Source organism: Anser brachyrhynchus (genome assembly GCF_964034855.1).
Source record: "Anser brachyrhynchus genome assembly, chromosome: 13".
NCBI lineage: Eukaryota > Metazoa > Chordata > Aves > Anseriformes > Anatidae > Anser > Anser brachyrhynchus.
In genome coordinates this window covers 2,664,081-2,686,723 of record NC_137708.1, presented here as the reverse complement: position 1 = coordinate 2,686,723, position 22,643 = coordinate 2,664,081, and the positions used below count along the sequence as shown (strand labels likewise).

Below are 22,643 nucleotides of genomic sequence, written 5' to 3'. Positions count from 1 at the left end.
CTGTTAGGTAAATTCATGAATTACCAGTTCATAGGGTACTTCTAAAATTTATTTTGAAATTAAGGCAGACAGGAGTATTTTTTTTAGTTTGCAGTTTTAAAAACTGAAGACAAGATCAGAAGGTAAATCTATACAGTTCTTATTAGGTTATGTTTACAGAGGAAGATGTGAAATTCTACCTCGCAGAACTGGCCCTTGCTTTGGATCACCTTCACAGCTTGGGAATTGTATACAGGGACCTGAAGCCAGAAAAGTAAAGTAAAATGTATTTTACCACTATTACGTGTATTTTGCTTGTTGCTTTGCATTTTGTACTGTAGTGATGTAAAAAATTAAAAATATTTTTACTTTGTTTGTTTACATAATCTTATAAAAATGCATTTGTGACTAAAATGCAATAATACTGGTTTGTTAATTTAATGATGCAAGTTGGAGATCAAAATTAACTACTATATTTTAAATGTTATATGCAAACATTCCTGTTTATGTGTATCGGTGAATGTGAATTTTAATTTTCAGCATTTTGCTTGATGAAGCAGGACATATCAAGTTAACAGGTAGGTAATATTTATTAGTACAGCACTTTCTGTGTATATCTCTGTATAAGCTTATAGTTACAAACCTAAGATACGTATAGTGATAGTCGAAGCGTGAGGCCAGTACTTTGCTGCTTAGAGAATTTCTTATTGGTCAGAGTTTTTATAATGAATCAGTATCTCTCTCATTTATAATGATTCTTTATGTACCATTAAGTACTTCTGTTAAAGCATTTTTAGATTATAGGAGACTGTATCAGATGATTTCTTTTACCACATCCTGATGTCCATGCAGTTTCCACAGAAGTTATTTTTCGCTTTGGCTGATCTTTGTATTGATCAAGTTCCAGTATTAGCAGTAATATTGCTGTAAAATGCAGATCCTAATTACTGTGGTTAAAATAGAAGAAATATAGCTGATAATACAAAAACAGCCATTGAATGTGATTTATTTTAAATGAACTTTAGTTCCAATGGTGGTGTTCTAGTCACTAAAGTTTAGAAAGTTTCTAAGCTATTTTACTGTGAAATGCCTTTTAGTTGAAGATCAAGAAGTTGTTGATCCAGGCTTGAAGTTGCTGGCTGAGACCTTTTTTTTTTTATAAAGGGAATAGAGGTTCTCTTGGTATAAAAAGCTCTTAGTGCAAAATAAGACGTCTTCTAAATTATTATTGCATTTCAGGATTATCACTCTTAAATGCATATGAAATCGCAGGGAAATGGTTTATAGGGAACAACTGAAATATGTCTTCTGAGAAGTTACATTTAAGGTGAAACTTATAAATTCATTACATATTTGGATCTATAGATATTGCTATTAGATTCTGAGTGAAAAAGAAATTGTTTAAACTCTCAAAGAGTTGAATGATGTTGGAAATTGTTTATAAAATGCACCGCTTTAAAAATTTCTGAACAATGCACTTAAATCCAATTGAATCTTATTCTCAGTTCCTTCTGAAAGTGGGAAGACTGAGGGTATCGTTCATTAGCAATCATTTCCCCTCTCGTAAAAGGGAATGTTGAGAGTCTTGTCCTGAGAGCTGGGCCAGTATCAAGGACTTGTTTCAGCAAGGCTGTTGAATAGACAAGGAAGGAAAAAAGTATTCTGGCATTTAAGACTTCTTTACTGAACTTGTGATTCACATTGCAGAACTATATTGTCTTATACAACAACATTATTTTTAGCCTGACTTTAATTCATCGTTCAGTAATAGCAGAGCATGCAGACTACGATCTTTGAAACTCATTTATTTGCATGCAGTCTTTTGTATGGATAAAGCAGGTAGCAAGCAGAAAAAGATCTTTTGCTTATCTTAAGGCTCTGAATATGTAACCTTTTAAATATTGAAGTAGTAATATTTTGAGTAGTAATTTTGAGGGCTAATTTGTAGCTTATAGAATGGCTTTGGTGGCATATAGTAAGCTAAACGTTTGATGCCTCTCTAGATATCTGCAGCTTCTTGTTTCATTAGGATAACAACATAATGTTCCTGAACACAAGCAAACAAAAGCTGTCAACGCTTTCATTTTGAAATGCCATATACAGTATTGTTTTTTCCTGAAGTTCTTTACTGGCTATATTCTTGTAATGCTGTTGTTGTAGACTTTGGACTCAGCAAAGAATCAGTAGATCAAGAGAAGAAGGCCTATTCTTTCTGTGGTACTGTAGAATACATGGCACCTGAAGTAGTAAACAGGCGAGGGCACAACCAGAGTGCTGACTGGTGGTCCTTTGGTGTTCTTATGGTACTGTATGCTTCGCTGCTTACCTCGCTTAAAGGTCACAAATATGCTGCATATGTCTAAAGTGAATGTGAAATAATGTGTCTAGAATAGGCTTGTCCAGGTCTAATTAAGAATGCTTGGGGGGGGGGGGGAGGGAGAGAATTTGATGACCAAAGTGCTACTGAAATAGCAAGTAATTTGAATAAAATTTTACTTTTTACCTGCTTAGGTAAGGAGTACTTACTAGGAACCTGAAAAATCATGCACCTGGTCAATTTAGTTGTTTTGAATAGTCATTGTCATAGTGTGAAACTTCAGTTTGTATATTTATTTTCCAAAAAAATAATTGAAGAAAAAAAAAAGGAAGACTTGGTTTGATGGAATATTAATTGTTTTTGTAAGAGTAAGTTTGAATACTGCTGGAGTGGAGTAGAGTAATGAGTCAGTAATGCTAGCACTTATGCTTTTGCTGTAATGCATTAGAGAAGCCAGCTAAAATATACATACTGACATTAAAAGTAAAATACTGTTTTAGAACTTTTCTTGCTCCCTTCATAGTACAGCAGTGTCTAAAATTAAGGTATGGAGGGGTTTTTATTACTCTAAAGTAGCTCATGGCTGTGAAATGTTCCTAATCATCATTACAACTGCCACTGTTATAATGTGAACTAACAATTAAAAACTATTTTAGATTTGTGAACTTTTTTGGTAATATAATCTCTTAAAAGTCAAGTCAGTTTGCCTAATGTAGCAATAGGAAACAGTACAGTACTTAACACTTTGAGCAACTGGGGGAGAAGTGTTGATTTAGATTAACATTTGTTCTTTTCAGTTTGAAATGCTTACTGGTACACTACCGTTTCAAGGTAAAGATCGAAATGAAACTATGAATATGATACTGAAGTAAGTATGTTTTCTTACTCTTTAGAATATCAGAAAACATAATTTAAACGTGTTTAACAGCTTGTTTTAAATACTTGTGCTTGAGAGCATTAAAACTAGAAGAGAAACAAAAAAGCCACCCCATCGCACTGCCTCCGTGCACATGCGCAATAAATAAGGTGTAGATCCCAGACTATGGAAATTCTGTTGAGTATCTGCAGAAATTAAAATCATAGGGATGAACTTCTATTTTCACTGTAGGTGTATAATAATGATAATAACATTACAGTGAATTGGAACAGCATTACTTGCCATTCATGTTGTTATATACTCTTGCTACTGTTATAGCATACCTTATTTTGTAAGCAGTAGTTAATCAGGTGTTGCTTTATGAACATATATATGGAGACTGCACTTACGTGCTCACATTTTCATAATACATTACCTCAGTTGCAGCACAAGCTGTCCAACAGGACAAACTGGGTAAACTGGTGACTTCTGAAGCAAGTGGTTAGGCAAACATGTTCTCATCTTTATTTGTGCTTAGTTAACAAAGACTTTCCTTTGGACCACATGCAGAGCCTTGGGACTTTTGAGGGGGTGATATTCGAGGAAGGGATGAGAGAGAAAGTTTTCTTCTTAACGTATGGCAGTTTGAATTTATAGTGATACTAACTGTCAAATGTTAGCGATAACTTTAGGGGCTAATAGCAAGTTGGAAATAAGTCTGCATTTGGTGAGTCTCTTTAGGCCTTGCTTCTGGTAGACATTTTGGTGATGATTTACTGGTGACATGAAGATATCTTTGAAATACTTACGTGTTCCTGAGATAATTGCTTTACTATGTTTTAGCATGAAGTTTGTTTTGGGGTCTCAAAGGGAGTGGGTTTTTTTGTGTGGTGCGGGTTTTTTGTTTGCTTTTGAAAACCGCTCCTGTACAATGTGAAACTTTAAAGCTAATGAGTTAAATGTATACACCAGACAAGACTTTAGAACAGGTCCTTAATACACCAAATTATGCAGTGAAGCTTATGTACACGTTTTTTTTAGTAAGATAAATTTCGTTCTCTTACTCGTTTTCTGTTTTCGTTTAGGGCAAAACTTGGAATGCCTCAGTTTCTCAGCCCTGAAGCTCAAAGTCTTCTGAGAATGTTATTTAAAAGGAACCCATCAAATAGATTAGGTGGGTTCACTTCTTTGGATCATTGAAATAAAAGTAGGTGGGCTGAATTTCTTTTCTAAAGAAAGCAGTTGCTGGAGACTCTTCAAGCTCCAGTGTTGATGGTCGGTAAGACTTGACTTTTGATACCATTTCATGTTAGTGTGGGTCGTGACTTTCTGGGTTCGGCTAATGGATGGTTACTTTCTTGAACCAGTTACTATTAGCAGCGAGAACAAAGCTTTGACGGTGTCGGAGTAAAGGAGTATTGACACTGTATTTATGGGCTGCTTTTATTTTTGTATGTCTCATCAGGGAGAGGCAAATGTGCTTAATCAATTATTTGATATGCCTCATATAACCATGCCTATACAAATTAAAAAAACAATGACAACATAAACACATGATATTGCAGTTTTGTTCAAAGACCTTACCCTCAAAATGTTTTAAATTCAGTGTTTTCTTTGTTCAGGAGCTGGTTCAGATGGAGTTGAGGAAATCAAGAGACATCCTTTTTTTTCTACTGTTGACTGGAATGTAAGTAGGAAATGATCTGAATGATAAAACTTTTTAATTTTTGCCTATCTTGTAGCATATAGGTATTTGCCTGTGAATAGGGCACAATAAACACTGCACTACTGCTGACTTAGATTCTGGCCTCTACTGCAACCTTACTTGGCATCTGGAACTGTATTTATGGTATAAAGAGTAACCAATTATAAATTGGACGCTTAATTGTTTAATAATTAGAGTTGCAACATTCTAAAGTTTAAATTGTCAGTTACAACATTTGTAGTTGGAGAGCATGTTGGCACTCCCTGTGTGCAAGAATCATTCTCTAGAGCAGGTGTCCATCCAGTACAAGCATGTCTCATGCCTTCCATGCAGGTCACAAAACCTTGCTGTGACTATAGTTCTTTTTGACTTAACTGTAGTTAGCTGTAGCGCATTCCTGTCTTATCAGTCATATTCTGTGTACAGTTGAAGTATTGACACTCGTGCTTTGAGGTGATCGGAAGTCTGTACAAGTGCGTGGTCGCTTTCTTAATTTTTAACAAGCACGTTGATGTGGGGCCTTTTGAGATGTGTTGCCCAGAAACATTCACAAAAGCGAGGCACTCTATATCAAATATATCTACTCTGCAAACATGCCTTTGCAATAATGCCTAGAGAAGGACAGACGCAAGGAATGACGTTGCTGTGCGGATGTGACTACGTGCAGTGCTCATTACTGCTGTTCTTAACTGGTTCTTTAAAGCCTGTTAACATTATCCTTTTCTTTCTCCCCTGTATTCCCTTTTGAGAAGGTCGCTTTCTAGCTATGTTTATGCAGCATCTACATAGTTCTGATTAGCAAGCAGATTTTTAAAGTATCAGGAAAATTTTATTTTATGTGAGTACACTTAGTAAGAGAAGGCTGTGGTAATGTGGTTTCAGGTTATCTATTGTTTTTGTTGTTGTTTTTAGGGGACTGAATTTGAAATGAATACCATCAAGCAAATGCAAAAGCTGTGGAATTCTAACTTTTATATTTATTTAGCTATGGTGGTACTAATGAACACTTCAGTATTTTATTTCATTTTCTGTGGGGATGAAGTCAGTTCTCTCTTGCTTGTATGTTCTTGGTTTTGGGTTTTGTGTGTTTTTTTATTACATGTATGAGGTCTGACTGCACAAGAAAAATGCAAAAAAAAAAAGTCCTCAACTTCCTGAACTTTGCGTGGGACTTTGACATAATTTGACATGAAATTATCCATAAAATGAAACTCGTCGTTGTAAATGTGACTTATATTGCTGTTTTGATAACAGTTGGCAAAGTGATTTTCTAAAGCATGTTGAGTAAAGGAGAAGAAAACAAGGAGCCTTTGTTCTACTTTTCCTTTCCTCCTTCCGACTTAGTTTAGCAGGTCAGGAAAAACCTGGAGTAGTTTTGGGAACTGGCAGTTCCTTGCCAAGAGGGAAACCTTTGCTTGTGGGAGTTATTTCTATTCTGGGTCCCAGACAGAGGCAAAGACTGTATTGCGTACCTTCCCTTTGGAGTAGATATTTCAGGGTGGTAACAGCTGTCCAAAATAGCAGTGAACTAGGTCTGAGGTGACTGATAAAGATGTGCTGTGGCTGTTCTCTGAATAAGCCCAAGATGAACTGGTGATAAATGGCAGTCTGCTACCCTAGTTTAAAAAGGACAAATCTGGTAGATGAGGCAGATTCAAAAGAGCAAGAGCTGTGTGTTGTTTGACTTGCTTGGTACCATTTCGCTTAGCATTTGAAATGAAAGGTACATAAATATAACTCTGTTTTTGCGTATGTAATTGAGTTTCTCTAATTGCTATATATTATTCAGTTTTTCAGAAAACTTTTAATACAGTGACATTTGAGTTGCTTACCCTCTAGCTTGGCAAAATTACATGATGGAAGCTTCATTCACTCTTAATTAAATGACTTTGTTCTTCTACTTCAGAAACTGTTCAGAAGAGAAATTCAACCCCCATTTAAACCTGCTTCTGGAAAACCAGAAGATACCTTTTGTTTTGATCCAGAATTCACAGCAAAAACACCAAAAGGTAACTGTGCATCCTCCATTTGTAAGCTGATGAGGCTTATAGCACTATAGGGGACAAATGTTATTTTTTTTTATTTGGTATTTGTGGACTAAAATAGAAGACTGGAACTGGTGAGATTTGAATTTTATATGTAGTGAAAGAAAATATGTAAACCCAATACCTTCTTAATAAAGTAACTGTAGCATTTATTATTAACGTACAACTAACTTTTTTCCTTTAATTATGGTTTCCCTAGATATAATGACAAGGAAGGTAGAGGGCATGTCCTGTTCTGCTATAAAGAGAATACCTGTTAATTTTGTCTTAAATCTGTCCAGGCTTCCCTTTTCTTTTATTGTCAATACCTAATGGAATTTGTTTGAATGCGAGTTTCAAATATTAAGTTCCCTTTTGTGTATAAAGTAACTCCTGAGAAGTTCAGGGCAACACACTCAGTGCCCTGAGGACCTATACTATTAAATTATTTTCAAAGACATCTCAGCTAGTTTCCAGAAGCCTATAAAATTAACTTTTAACATGTCTCTTAGATTATTGCACTAGGAAAATTTCTAAGTAAGTGAACTTGGAAGAAAGACAGTAAGTGCTGATTTTCATTGATTAGTATATTCACTTCAGGTTTTCTTACGTGATTTTTTTTCTGTACTATTGCATCCAACTTTTAAAACCACTTGTCATATTTGTTTGGAGGGTGTCTGTGGTTCTGATAGGCTACACAGAATTATCAAGCTGTGCTTATTTTGAAATTTCAAACAGTGAATTCAAAAGTGCACATAATAGAAGCTGAGGTAAATTTGGCTTAATATTTTTTGGTTTTCTGATTTTTTTTTTTTTTTACTAATTGAATTTTTTTTTTTTATTGCTTCATTTCTGCCTTATCTGCATATATACTGCTGAGGTAGTAAAATGTATGGGCACTCTTAGGCAGTCCTTGAACATAAACTTATGAACTTTATTTTTCATAATTAGTGTTGTGCTTCAGTAAATTTCTTCCTAAAAACATGTATTCATACACTAATTTCTGCAGTTTTAGGTGAAACATAGAAGTAGTACTTATGTTGTGTGATGCTGAAATACCGTAAGACAGATCACTGGATAGAAGTCTTAATTCAATGTCTAGTGCTACTTTTGTCTGTTCCCTCAAAATGTTTCTTCTAACATATCTGTACTGAATGTTCAAAAAATAGCTTTGCTAAGCTTTAGTCATGCTAATGAACTGTGTGTGCAACTAGATTCTCCAGGAGTCCCACCTAGTGCGAACGCACATCAGCTCTTCAAAGGATTTAGTTTTGTTGCAACTACTACTGTAGAAGATCATAAAATATCACCACTCACCAATATACTGCCAATAGTACAGGTAAAAGTTCTTTATTTGGTAAACCTTTTTTCAAATGCCAAATATTAACCAGTATGTAGTGTTTGCAGTTTGTTCTTTTTTGTTGTGGAGACTATTATAAAATGTTATTAAAATCAATCCACAGGGTATTTAACTACACAATTGGGGGTGCAGGGAAGCAAGTTGCTGCCCTTCTGGAGCAAGGATTCAAAAGAGATCATGGGCAAGCAAGAAGAACTTTTGCTGCTGGGAATAGTGTATAGATTCTTGTTGTTTTAGATGACAACTTGTATGTGTTTGTTTTTTAAAGCAACTTCATGGAAACAGTGTGCAGTTTACTGATGTATATGAACTGAAGGAAGATATCGGTGTTGGTTCCTACTCCGTTTGCAAGCGATGTATACACATAGCTACAAATATGGAGTTTGCTGTAAAGGTACTTCCAGTAACTTTATTTTTGACTTACTGTGTAGCAGATGTTTAAATGCATGAATTCAATAGTTACTGTAGCTGTTTATGTGCAGTGAGAAATGAAAACAGTGTTTTCTTCTTTCACTGAAATTGCATATTGGCTTCTGTAGTTCTTGTTTTTGTGGGTAAAGTGGTGGCACTGAAGAACTAATTTTGAAAGTACAGTTTTGAAGCCTGAAAATATTGTATGATGAGCACACCTGAAGTAAAATAAATGAGATTCAGTAGGTTGGGACTGGCCTGCAGGGAAGTGATGCTTCAGGCAGTCAAGTGAATTCCATTGTCCACTGGAGCAGATTAGGCTGCGTTAACGATTGATTTAACTGGTAGCAAGGATAGAACAAGAACTGAGTAAACAGGGATGTGAAGCTGGAAGATGAATTAGCCACAATTAATAAGAAGTAATGAACTCTTGACATTTTTGAAACTGTTGCAAAATTTGTTTTCATGTTACTGTATTTTGCAGATAATTGATAAAAGTAAGAGGGATCCCTCAGAAGAAATTGAGATTCTCATGCGTTATGGACAGCATCCAAATATTATTACTTTAAAGGATGTATGTACCTATCTCTGCTACCTCTTATTACACACTAGTCAGTATATATTTATATATAAATATAGATGTAGGGAGTTTATTGGGTTTACATTTCTTTTGCATAGCAAAATATATTGACAGCAGTGTATATATAGTAAAGTATAGAGTATTTTAAGTGTCCTGATACTAATATTTTATAAAGATTGTTTAATGAACTTGAAGTGAGAAATGATGTACATGTTAAAGAGTCATATTTCTTCTAATTTCAAATAATCAGTTAATGTGTTGGCGATCTGAATCTGAAAAAGCAGTTGAATGTGTTGTGTATGTGCAAAGTATCAGCAGCTAAAAATCCTCTGGAGGGGAACAGGAATAGGGAGTGATAGAGCTAGTCTCCTCTTACAAACAGAAGTTCCTAGACTGAAGAAATGTCATTCTGAGTCATGATTTAATAATCTATTATCTCAACATCTCACAGAATGACACAAGCTTTCTTTAGACTTCATGCTCTAAAGCTCGAATTGCAGAATTAAATTTGACAGCCCCTGCTGTTTGCACTTTATGTTCATATACGTGAATGGGTGAACAATCTAGTCTGTAATTTTCAGATTTTTCAGGTTCTATAATTATGGATGATCTGGATGAATATGTATGTGTGTATATATGTGTGCTTGTTAAACTTCTTCAGGTGTATGATGATGGTAGATTCATATACCTCGTCACTGAGCTGATGAAAGGAGGAGAGCTGCTTGATCGAATTCTCAGACAGAAGTTCTTCTCGGAACGAGAGGCTAGTGCTGTATTATACACTATAACTAAGACTGTGGATTACCTGCACTGCCAAGGAGTGAGTGATTTGTTTTATTCACAGCTCTTTGAGAGGCTTTTTTTAACAGGAGAAGGGGAGGGTTTGAGTATTTTCTATAAAAGATGAGATGTGACCCATGTAATTATTCTGCAAGCCCTTTTAACTCTGCTTTTACTTATGAAGCGGCAGATGTTTGTTCTATGCTTGTTTGTGAGTTGGTTATGTTAGTTCCAGTTGCATTATGAGCCAGTATGCTTTTTTATGAGGTTACTGAAATATATTTTTTGTTACTTGAAAGTTAGATAATTGTGTGGAAGTGTTAGTCTCTAGCTTACTATATCTGTTATTGGTTATGAATTGTGAAATTTGCATGTACGTATGTTTGTACATCTTTGAAATAATAGATTTTAAAATATCTTTTTAAAGGTAGTGCATCGAGACCTTAAACCTAGTAATATTTTATATACGGATGATTCAAATAATGCTGATTCTATCAGGATTTGTGATTTTGGATTTGCAAAACAACTTCGAGGAGAAAATGGGCTACTTCTAACTCCATGCTACACTGCAAATTTCGTGGCACCAGAGGTATCTTAAGCTGCCATGCATTTTGTCTACACTGGTTTTGATGTATCAAATACTTAATCCTTTCAGTAGTTTTAAAAACAAAACAAAAACCTACCCTGGTAGTTTTCCTTAGATGTGTCTATAAATACTAGAGCATATGTGTTTATAAGTCTTTTTAAAAATAGTAGAGTCTACCCTCAAAAATAAGATGGATGCCCGTTGAGAATCTTAGGATGACTTTCTGGGAACAAGAAATATTGTTAATAGTTACTGTAACCTGTATATTGAACAAGAAATGATGAAGCCTCTGAAACTATATTGGCACTGACTTATCCTTCCTCAGCCTGTGTGTGTAGTGGTTTGGGGGTGGGGGGTGGCTTCTTTCTTTTTTTTTTTTTAAATATATGAAAAGTCTCTAACTTTTTTTTTTAAAAGGTTCTCATGCGACAAGGTTATGATGCTGCTTGTGACATATGGAGCTTGGGTGTTCTTCTTTACACAATGTTGGCAGGGTGAGATATTAGCTTATTTTGTTTACCTAAAATTACAGCATGCTGCACGAATCCATGCTTTTATTAAAATTTTAAGATGATATCTCACTGGTTTGAATGCAGAATAACAAAGACTCTGAAGAGGAACAGGAAGCTGTGAGTTTATAAATGTGTACATAAACAAGACTTATCTTGCAGGTAGTTTTGGGGCTTCTCTCTTCCCTAGTACATGACTAGAGGATGCCAAAGACCCTCCCTAGCTTAGGGGAGAGCTCTTAGTTTGTAAAACCACGTGTTGGTTTTCTTCTTTTTTTTTCTTCTGCCCCTTGTCCTCCCCCCCTACCCTTGTAGTCCATCCTCTTGTATCTCTTTCCGCAGCCTTAATTCATGGCCCTTTTACAGAATGAACTGGCTTGTAACCTCTTCATTTTTCTAAACTTTCATTAAGGACTAGAAAGTACTTCAAAAAGTAATAGCGTTTATCAATTTGCCATTGAATTCTGTTCTGACAGGTAAAGTATTTTTTTCCATCTTTATCTATAAATACTGTCTTCTGGAAACATCTTGATCATACTGTACTTCTCCCAGTAAAATCACTAGCACCACTAGAGTTTTGTCATTGAAACTCAGTTTTCTGTATGATTTATATGCAGCCATGCAGATCTTGGGCATTACCCTGCCTGCATGTGTAAGAAACATTGTCTGAACAAAAGACACAGCAGGTAACAAGTAAGGGAGAAGAATGGTCCAACTTCATTTCCTAGCTTTCCATTTTGTTCCCCTTAAGCTCATCATCTGAAGTACTACAACTAAACTGGTTGGGATACTTCCTAAACCTTTGATGTTGGTTGACTTCTATGTAAAGCTTTCAAAGTACTAAGATATAACGCATTAATATGTATTACTGCTGTCATGCTGATTTGATAGCTGAGGGGTGTTATGATGTAATTAATTTGAGTGAGATTTGATTTTTTAAAAATTAAAACTAACTTGGTACTAGCCTATGACCATAGGAGATGCCAAAACATTGTACTACTTCTGATACTGTTAAAAGGTGTATTTTTGAATGTCTAAATGAATGACTAAAAAGTCATTAAGATAGGGGTTTCAGACTTGCCAGTTTAGTTATTTTGTTCTTCACAGTAGGATTTATAGGAAAACAACCTGAATTTACAGGAAATCCAGTAAACTATTAAAAGCCTCCCAAACCAATAATCTTGTGGTTTAAGCCTCCCAAACTCACCTAAAAATGAATAAAAACAAACCTCGATTGATTTGTGTTGCAGCTTTTCCCACAAATCGTAGATGTAAATATATTTTGCTCCTCCTTTGTCAAAATGTATGTCCATACCCCAAACTCCAGCTTCATTAGGCTTTCTGGTGGGGTACTGTTCTAGGTTTGGATTACTTAATTGCTCTGGTTGTCTTACATAATTTTTTGTTTATGAATCATTTTCACTTGATTTGAAAGTCTGCACTAGTTAGAATGTATTATTAAGATACTTAAAACATCTTGTTAATCTGCATTACTGTTTATTCTACTTGAGTAACAGTCGAGTAACAATTATGGGGAAAAAAAATAGTTTCAAAGATGAAATGCTAATCTAATGTATGCTTTATTTGATAGTATAGAGTGTTACTGTCAGTAGTGGAATAACTTGTCAAAATGATTAATGAGGTTTTAACAATTTCTTAAATTTTTTTTCCCCCTTTCAATAGCTATACTCCATTTGCAAATGGTCCTAATGATACTCCTGAGGAGATCCTGGTACGAATAGGCAGTGGAAAGTTCTCCTTAAGTGGAGGCAACTGGGACACTGTTTCAGATGCAGCCAAGGTATAAACGTGTTTTGTTTTTTTACTTGTATTTTGTAGAATTCAAACAAACATTTATTGAGTGCCATAAAGACTAATCTAACATACGAGTTTGCTAGTCTTGTCTGCAAAGTTTATTGCAATAAAGGTCACCAACCTCCTGCTCAAAACAGGGTCAGCTCATGATCAGAATAGGTAGCTCAGGGTTTTATTCAGTCTGATTTTGAAAACCTCCAAGGGTGAAGACTGTACAACCTGCCCAGGCAGCCTTCTCTTGACTACCTTAATGAGGAAGAAGTTTCTTCTGATTTAAAGCCAGAACACCTCTTGTTTTATTTTGTCCTCTGTCTCCATTTCTTTAGTTGTGCTGACTGAAGGAATGCAATCACCTCCCTCAGTGTACTTGCTGTGCTTCAACCCAAGATACTGTCCGCTTTCTTGGAAAGCAGGTCACACTGGTAGTTCAGCTTGCTGCCCTACGAAGACCTCCGGGTCCTTTTCAGCAAAGCTGTTTCCTAAACAGTCAGTCCCTAGCTTGTATCTAGGCAAGGATTTCTTCCTTCCCAAGTGGAGAAATTTGTTTGTCCTCATCGAATTTTGTAAGTTTCTGTCTGGCCCAGAACTCCATCCTGCCTGGGTCCTCTTGGAAGGCTGCCTGGCCCTTGAACTCATCAGCTCTTTACCCATACTTCTTGTTCAGTTCTTATTGCAAACATGACAGGTGTGCTCTGTTGTTTCACCCAGATCACTGGTACCCATTTTAGATAGGATGGGTCCCTGTATAAGCTTTCCTAATCATTTAATTCATTGTTTATATTGGACCAAACCCAGATGTATGTGGTATTACTTAAATGGAAGGATGTCTTTTTATAGTTATGTTAGTTATAGTAGCCAACTAGTTTTTGTATTAATATTTTTTTCCTGTAATATAGGCTCACTCTTTTGACTTTTTTGACACTGAAGTTGTCAGGTCTTTGTGTTTTTGTTACTACTTTCAGCAATTAAACTAATAATTTGATATATCTGGATATTTTGCAAATAGTCTCTGTCAGCTTGATTATGCTGCTTTGTTTAAAGATGCTGTCATGCATCGCGTATCAATTGCTGTATGTGTTCTCAGGGTTTCGTGTTGGCCTACTCTGTAGGTATCTTAGTCACTATTTTTACCTTTTATAAATCTTGGTGTTAATATTATTTTTTTTACCTAATCCTTTGGGACTGCGCTATTTGTTCATCCCAATAGGAGTGATTCAGAATACTTGCTGGCTGATTCTCTCTTAGCACAAGTAATTCACTTCTGCATAGTCAAGAACATTTAACATTTTGTACCTAAAACAAAGGGAACATTCTGTCAGCTTGTTCATATTTTGTTTTCTTTCAAGCTATTCCTGTCTTTTCTGTGTACTTCCCATCCAGCTCATCTTTTGACCAACACTACAATTCCTAGCTTGTTACTAATGCTTCTAAACAGCCAAAAACAAATGTTCATTCTTGTTTGGTTTTACTCTTTACATAACTTGAAGGAAAAAATCTTTGGTAGTATATAGCGAATATATATACGAATTCAACTGTAATACGTTGCAGACCTCAAGTGCATAGTAGGAATGAGGAAAGGTATTTGCCAATAATATTCTTCCATAAGCACTTTCTGTTAGATTTTAACAGTATTTCTGGTCTTTTAGACATGTTATAAACAAATTGAAATATGAAACATGGAAACAACAGTAAATTTCTTTACAATAAAGGCCTGCTCTGTTAAACTGATTATAGTACACCACATTGTTTTCAGACTTCTGCAGTGTCAAGGCACAAAATGATCCAATTTATCTGCTGATTTGCGTGTTTGCATTGTTTATCCCTGCCACATAAGATCCTTTTTAAATTACTGCCATAATTAATGTCTTATAGTCTGTATTAAGATTATTTTAACTGAATAGTATGTGTTTGTTGTTTTTATCTAGGACTTGTTATCACATATGCTTCATGTAGATCCGCATCAGAGGTATACAGCAGAGCAAGTATTAAAACATTCGTGGATAGCATGTAGGGACCAGTTGCCGCATTATCAACTAAACAGGCAAGATGCACCACATCTAGTAAAGGTAAACCTGGGGAGTGAATATGGCTTGAGCTGATGGATGTGCAATGATTTGGGTCACTTCTGAAGCTACAGGCAAACTGATTTTTTGTACTTAGCTTTCTTTTCTCTTTGCTAGTATGTACATCCTCACTTAAGTTATATAAGCAGACAAATAATCAGTGAACTTTTTTTAGACTTTTCTGTTTGTTCCTTTTGTGCTTTCAAAGATTAAGGTAGCTTTGGCCATACAGGAAGCAGCTCAGACAGTTATCTGAGACTTCCACAGGTCCCCTAGCGTTCTTATTCAAGAAATTCAGGCACTGAAACAGGCTCCCCAGGGAAGTGGTTACGGCAAGCTCAAGAAGCATTTGCACAATGCTGTCAGATATGTTTTGATTTATTTTTATTTTTTTCTTTGGGTGGTCCTGTGTGGAGCCATGAGTTGGACTCGATGATCCTTGTGGGTCCCTTCCGACTGAGGATAGTCTATTAGTCTATGATTCTACGAAACCTTTTGAGATTTGTTTCGAACTGTATTACGGTCTCCTGACAACAACAAAAATTAGCAATCTAGCTACAATTTTTGCACTTGCTTTATCTGTTCATTTTGTATCTGTGATTCTGACCTGTGATGCACAAGCAAATTCTAATATATGCAAACAGCTTTTAAGACTCCATCAATTTTGTAGGAGTAAAAAGCAAAAACCTGTGAAAGTTAGTCTTAATTATGTTGTGTTCGTAAGTCAGGACCTGAATAGCCACTTAAGTGGCTGTATTTGATAAATTGATGCTACTATTGCTTGGAAGATACTGATTCTGACCCACATTAAGAGGTTACTGCTACATCTAAGGTATGTAGAAGAAATACACTGGAAAGAAAAAGATGTCATACACCTGTGCTTAGAAACCTGAAGGATTCAGCAATACATCTTTTTTCTTTCAAAACAAACTTTAGAAAATGTATATGACCTACTGTAAGCCCTATTTTTATAGAATTCTGTAAGAATTTAATATTGAATTGTTTTATCTTCTGATTTAAAAAAAAAAGACTTTTACAACCTTTTATGTGATTCATTGTTCTCTAGGGAGCCATGGCTGCTACATATTCTGCACTGAATCACAAGACATTTCAGCCAGTGTTAGAGCCTGTTGCAGCCTCGAGTTTAGCTCAACGACGGAGCATGAAAAAGCTAACATCTACAGACTTATAGATCCACTGGGACACCTTAGCAAACAGAAGCAAGGGGAAAATCCAATAAGTGGCTCTACTTTGCCTGACCTGTGATCAAAAGGCATCTATGGTTTCCTGCTACACTACTTGAATTCTGTAAAAGTCCTTTTTTAAAAAAGAAAAAAAAAATCCACAGGTTCATACTGTGTTGTTTTACAGGCTGTATCTGTTAAATTAATTTAACATCAGGTACACACCATAATGAATTTCTCTACACTGTCCTTTAAGAGATCTGTTGCAAATATTATTTCGCATTCTGTATAGTTTTGCTGGGTTCATTTAAAAAAAAAAAAAAAGGTTTTGGGGACCGTTGTCAATGACCAAGTTGTACATAAAAAAGTGTCAGTGTAAGTTTTTTCATTTCTTCACATACTTAAATCCTGTTGTGAAGGACAAATTCTTAATTTTGTAATTGGACACTTAACTGATTCAACTTAATTCATTTATCTTTTTCATTACTTTTATGAAAATCTGACTGATGTATTGTGCCAATATTAAATGCATTAATGCTAATTTGGCAGGTCTGTGTTTGCATGGTGCCAGTAACGAATAAGTTTATGTGGAAAATATAAACAAAAGCAATGTGTAAGGTCCTGCACTTTACCTGTAAAATCAATTTGATCACTTGTGACTCGAAAGAAATGCTGGTTAACTAATGGCCTCTTACAGGAGAATGAACACTTCTAATTATTACCATGAATGGTACTGTGTCCTGCACTGAGCTGGAGAAAGTAAGTATGTGTATAAACAGTCAAAATTAAGGATTGAAATAATATTGTTATTTTAAGGCAACATCATGCAATCCATTTTTGTTTTAAAAAAATATATATATTATATTGCCTATCCATTTGTACAATGGCTATATTACTGTTTCCTTGGCAGATGTTTCCACTGAATATATCCAATATTAAGTATGTTTGGTGTATGAGACAAACTGACACTTTGTTATAACAAACTTGGCGTGTGGATTTTAATTTTATTTATTTGGTTTTTATAGAACGTTGCTTCTATCTGAATCTCTAGCCGCATGTACAAATACTACAGAACATAAATGCAAAATTCTATTTGCCTAACTGTAGGGGTAGCTTGGGAAAATAAATAAGCCTTGCAGTGTGCCCAGATAAGGGAATTTTGACCAAGAAATTTCACAGTTATGGGCAAGTTACTGACAATATCCCGTTGCCGGCACTCACTTGTTCTCTCTGTCTTGGTGTTAGGATTTCAGCTCTTTCTACGTGCTGTGATAGACAGGAAACAAATCTCAGGGCCAGAATCACCTTTGAGTTTTCTGACTCAAAACCAGTGCTGACTTGCACCTGCTCGTAGACTGGGAACTAATACATTCAGAGATAATAAGCTTAAAGTAAAATATTTTCACAAGTTGTAGACATTACTGTACAATTGTATTGACATAGTAGGATGGTACGCATTTTAAACATTAGGTAAGTATATTAGTGACCAACAGTTAGACTGTGAAGAGTTGGAGAATGCAAGTGACCAAAAATTGTAGTTGACTGATTTGCCATCATTGAATTTCCTGTTCCCGATAGCTTTGGCGAATTACAAGACATCTACGATGGCAGAACTCTGCATTTTGAGACAGGAAGAAAAGGAAGAAAAAGCTTTCCGAAGAATTCTGGCCTAACTTCCAAGAATGGCAATAGTAACTCAGATCTTAAAATGCAGAGGGTGCTGGCTGGTTTTTGCTTATACCTGTGAAGTACTTGGTGGCATTGAAAGTACCGTTAGATGAGCTGCTTTCTTCTGTTGTGGTGGGGGAAGATGGAAATTATCTGGCCAAATAGTTAGGTATGAATATATGTAGATTTGAGACTTAATGAATATAGCAAACATAGGTGTGCTATTTGTATCATGCAGAACATACCCCATACTAAATTTGAGTGTTTGATAGATGTTGGAAGCATACTGGGGCCATTTGTGCCTGATTTTGAGGTGCCTGTTTGAAATGCTTGAAAGCTATCAAAGAACATGACTGCTTCCTGGAAAGCTTATTGTTTAGTACCAAATCTGCGCCTTATGCAGTTGGTTCATCCTTTTTATTACCAGAGACCTTGGCCCAGAAGTGTGTGTGTAAACCTCTCATTTACAGTCTGTGTAATTTTGTTTGTCAACTTATAAATAACTACCAGAAGAATTTGAATTCACTGAGTAGAGAGGGGTAGAATAAATGTGGTAGAAATAAGCTACCTTGACCAAGGTCAAGGTGCAACGTGGGTTGTAATGCACTAGTAAAAAACTGCGTTGGTAGAGGGTAATGCAAGGAATGGAACAGAACTAAAATGTCAAACTTGAATTGTCTTCAGCTTTCCCGTAAGGTAGCAGCTGGTCTTTAATGGCTTTATTCATGAATCATTTAACAGTGTTTATATTGGTATTTTCTTTTAGCTTGCTTAGAAGCACCACATTATAAGCACCTTAAAAGCATTTTGCACAAATACAGTTGTAAGCAGCTGAAGATACTCAAGTTCTTGTCAAAAGAAAGGTGGTAAGAAGAAATATGTGCAAACAAGATGGATATTCTGATTCTTAGCAAAGAATTTTAAACATCTATAAGTTTATCCCTGGTGTGTTTTTATATCATTACTAGCCTTTAGTGCAAATGGTACTCCTGGGGCAAAGGCAAGGTTTCAGCGACTGCAATGTTAACAAGTTGTCTTATCACAAGGAAAACATATGGACAAACACCTTTCTTATATCTGACAAGACCAGCGTATTCTGGTATGCCGATCTTTAATCCTTAAATCACTTGAGGGGAAGAAGTTAACTTGCTATGAATATCAGTTTTGAAACATTTTGGATATACAGGGATACAAAAGAGTTCTTACGCATTTACTTCTAATATGGTATTTAATAATTTTCTTTGATATTTCTTTTGTAACTTCATATTTTTTTCAAGCTCAGATTTTGTTCAATTATTAATACTCATGAACAGATGATGCATTATCAGTTCAGTGTTTGAAATGGAAGAACACTTATTTGAACATGCTCTTGGTTGGAGTGAAAGGTTAGTGTAATGTTTCATTTTCATATCGTCTCTGCACAGTTCAAGACTAGTTATGATCATACTATAATACAGAAATTTTCTTCACTGTTCTGATATTTTGGGTGCGATCTCTCTTACTGCCAGCACAATGACATCTACTCTGATTTTGATAATGGCAGTTATAAATGAGTGCTAGCTCTCACTAGCAGTCTGATACGGTTCTCACTGAAAGGAGTAGATACCTACAGACCTGAACTGTAGCTGGAGCCCATACTTGACATATCTGCTTCTTTTTCACTCTTTGGATATTGCAATTATTATCTTCAGTTTTTCTTTTGATGAATACCAAAGAACTCTATTGTATTCCTGTATTGTATTCAAAAGCTATACAGTAGCATCAACATCTGCCAGTGGTGCGTAATGAAGAGTGCCTGTACCAGCAAACATTAGCGTGGGTAGATTCACTTAAGCTGCTGTTCTGTGGCTTGTCTAAATGCTGTTGTTAGCATGTTGTGTATTTTTCCCATTATGCTTGAAACTAGTAAATTCTTCTTGACCCTGTAAAGAGCCTAAGGTGTAGGTGGTCTAAGCATACTTCTAGTTGAGGCCCATGTTCCATGGTTTTAAATCTTCTGCTAGCATTCAGAGAAGGCATCCAAAACCTTACCCAAGTCAGTCATACTGAGCTTGAATTGTCTTCCATGTTTTAGTTCATTTTCCAAAGCTAATCTTAATATATGTATTGAAGAAACTAATATGTCCAGTAGTTAAAATTACACCTAGCAAAGCAACAATTGGAAGTTACTTGCAGTATACACTGGTCATTTGCAGTGACAGATGGCTGCATCTAGTGTTCTTCTCTCTGCTGTCAAATGTTGCAATTAAAAAGTTAGGAGAGCTTATAAGGATTGAGTTAAATGAATTACATAGTAATATAGTAATTATCCTGATTCATATAAGTGAAATAAGGCTCATGCATCAATGCAATTATGGGGTTTTATGTACTTCTGTAGCACTTAAGTTTTTTAATCCTATCAGAGTTGAAACTTTGCTGATGTTTGTGGGAGGGAAAGGAGGAGCAGATTTCAGAAGGCTTCTTAAGCCATGATAATAGGGTCCTTATGTAATGCTATCACAGCTCTACAGGTTTTTTTTAAGCTGCTCGTTGAAAGTTCACTCACTTTTTTTTTCTTGAGTATGTATTAGTATACCTATTGGTAACATGCATACGCTGTTATACAACATGTACCATCCTTATGCATTAACTTCTCTTTAGTTAAGTACCCTCTGAATAAATTTCGTCCCTACTTCAGTGTATTTTCTTAAACATTTACTCCCCCAAATTATTTTGTTGATAAGCCTGTATTTTCCTTTGAATAAAACAATACAAATCCAAAACAAAACAAAAACCAACACCCTAGTGTATAGCTAAAGTTGATTTGAGTATTACAGTATCTTACCTAAATAGAAGTTGCTCACCTATCCCGTGCCCCTCCCCGTTAATCAGTGACAGGCTGTCTTGAGATTTTCTTATATGAAGAAAGCAATTTTACTTTGAAAGCTTTAAATGATAAATGATCTTTGATTATGTCTCTTAATGATTAAGATTTGGGAGATAGCCTATTACCAATAATGAGTTTGAGTAACATAGGATCCGGGTTTGTGGGGTTGTTCTTTTTTTGTGTGTGTGTGTGAGAACTGAAAACGTGCTCAAGGTGGATCTCCTTTGCAGGACAAAGTGTTCCTATTTTGTATGTTTTGCATTAGGCTTACGAGCAGCATTTGCGAAGTAATTGCAGTGTCATAATATCCCAAGCACTTTGGCATCTTGCACTGATACTCTGATTAGAGCTAAAACTATTCTGGCACGTGACTGGCTATAAATCTCAATATACAAAAGGGCATTAATTGAAAACAGCGTGCAATGAATCACATGCTCTCTGAGGTACTTCAAAGATGAAACTATACAAAAGGTCCCCGTTATCAGATATTGTAACTGTCATTTCTTTCTCTAAGCATATTGTGGATTTTGTATCATATTGTATTTATTTCATTTAATTTTAAAAAATGTTTTCTTTAAAGCTCTGTATATATTGACATTAAAGTTTGCATTGTACTACGTTCTCTTCTCCTTGTAAGGCTGAATCTAGTAGTGCATTGTATGGTATGTTGTCTTTCTTTGCACTGTGCTGCTAAAAGATACTATTGCCTTGAATTACGACATGCCAAAGACAACCTCAAAATTGTATTTATTTTTGTTAAACTTTGTGAATAATGATAAAGGTACAGTTTTAAATAGCTGGCAGTTCCTTGAGTACTAGAATAAAAAGGTTGCAAATTCATAGTATTTTATAATTGACAAAAATAGGTCATTTATGATTTGGAAGTTCAACTATTTTTTAAAAAAAATGATATAAAAATCAATGAGCAAACATTCCTAAATTAAATGTACTGTGAATTGCATTATTTGGTAAGCCTTGCCAAAAACAACACATACGTCAAGAGCTGTTTATAAATTTATATTCACAGTAAAGTGTTTCATGCCACACTTTCAATAAACCATACATTCACTGATAGGATTGATGTATTACTTTAGGGTGGGATAATCTACCTTCTGTACGTTTTTCAGGTATTCAGCTTTGACTTCATGTATACAAAAAGAAATAATTTTTCTGCAAAGGTCTGGTCCTTTGAAATAAAGGCACTTACGTTGCAAATGAGAGTAATCGCATTAACAGCAGTGACCTGCACAAATGGTTAACTATCTGCATCAGTGTTTGCCGCGTGAGGTCATAAAAAGTTGTAGTGAAAAGCTCTTCCTACTACAAGTTAGTTTTGAATTTAAGATATATTGCTTCAACTGATAGAATTCTTTTGTCCTATATCTGAGCTATTACTACAAAGCCAAATATTGATACATCACTACTAGGTGGCAGCACACTTCGCTATGTCGCTAATCCCATCACAGGATGAGTATAAGTCAATGTAATTGCACTGAAGTGCAATATGTGGTTTTAAAACAAGGTATTTGGTAACTAGTGCTGCAGTCTTGTTTTTCATGTACCATATTGGTCCAAATACACACAAAGATTTTTCTAAAATTGCCTGAAGTAAATCCATCTCCCAGCTCATGTTTGTTCCCCCAAGGCACTTTTTAAAGACTCCTTTAGGCCTGTCTGGTGGCAGGAGTCACCCGGCCCTTGGCATGGCCTGCTGAGGAAGGAGCCCTGAGATAACTGCTGAGCAGTCTGGAAAGGATAAAGTGCGCCAGATTTTGTGATGTTTTCATTAATAAGTCGGTAACTGAAATAGGAAGGGGGAAGCAGGAGCTAAATTGAGGACCAAGTGCCTCGTGGCAGGGGGTTGTTGCCTTTCCCCAGGCAGCCAGAAGTGTGCCCAGGGGCTGGCCATGCGTGGGGGGCTGCCGAAGCTGCTACAGGGG

The 22,643-nt window shown here is 35.7% G+C and overlaps 1 protein-coding gene across 5 annotated transcripts in view; it reads left to right on the top strand.

The window, feature by feature from the left end:
• RPS6KA6 (ribosomal protein S6 kinase A6) overlaps nt 1-21,774 on the top strand; it is a 43,406-nt gene extending 21,632 nt beyond the window's left edge. For 4 of the 5 annotated variants that reach the window (XM_080554388.1, XM_080554386.1, XM_080554389.1 and 1 more), the window contains 16 exons: nt 147-253; nt 520-557; nt 2,140-2,282; nt 3,094-3,164; nt 4,238-4,326; nt 4,775-4,839; nt 6,764-6,866; nt 8,096-8,220; nt 8,510-8,635; nt 9,137-9,226; nt 9,894-10,052; nt 10,440-10,601; nt 11,016-11,092; nt 12,791-12,908; nt 14,848-14,988; nt 16,052-21,774. In XM_080554388.1, the coding sequence (XP_080410514.1) occupies nt 147-253; nt 520-557; nt 2,140-2,282; nt 3,094-3,164; nt 4,238-4,326; nt 4,775-4,839; nt 6,764-6,866; nt 8,096-8,220; nt 8,510-8,635; nt 9,137-9,226; nt 9,894-10,052; nt 10,440-10,601; nt 11,016-11,092; nt 12,791-12,908; nt 14,848-14,988; nt 16,052-16,177 (1,740 nt within the window). In that variant the 3' untranslated portion in view covers nt 16,178-21,774. Of the gene's footprint in view, nt 1-146; nt 254-519; nt 558-2,139; nt 2,283-3,093; nt 3,165-4,237; nt 4,327-4,774; nt 4,840-6,763; nt 6,867-8,095; nt 8,221-8,509; nt 8,636-9,136; nt 9,227-9,893; nt 10,057-10,439; nt 10,602-11,015; nt 11,093-12,790; nt 12,909-14,847; nt 14,989-16,051 lie in introns of all 5 variants that reach the window. The other variant, XM_080554387.1, reaches the window with a different exon arrangement.
• The last annotated feature ends 869 nt before the right edge of the window (nt 21,775-22,643 follow it).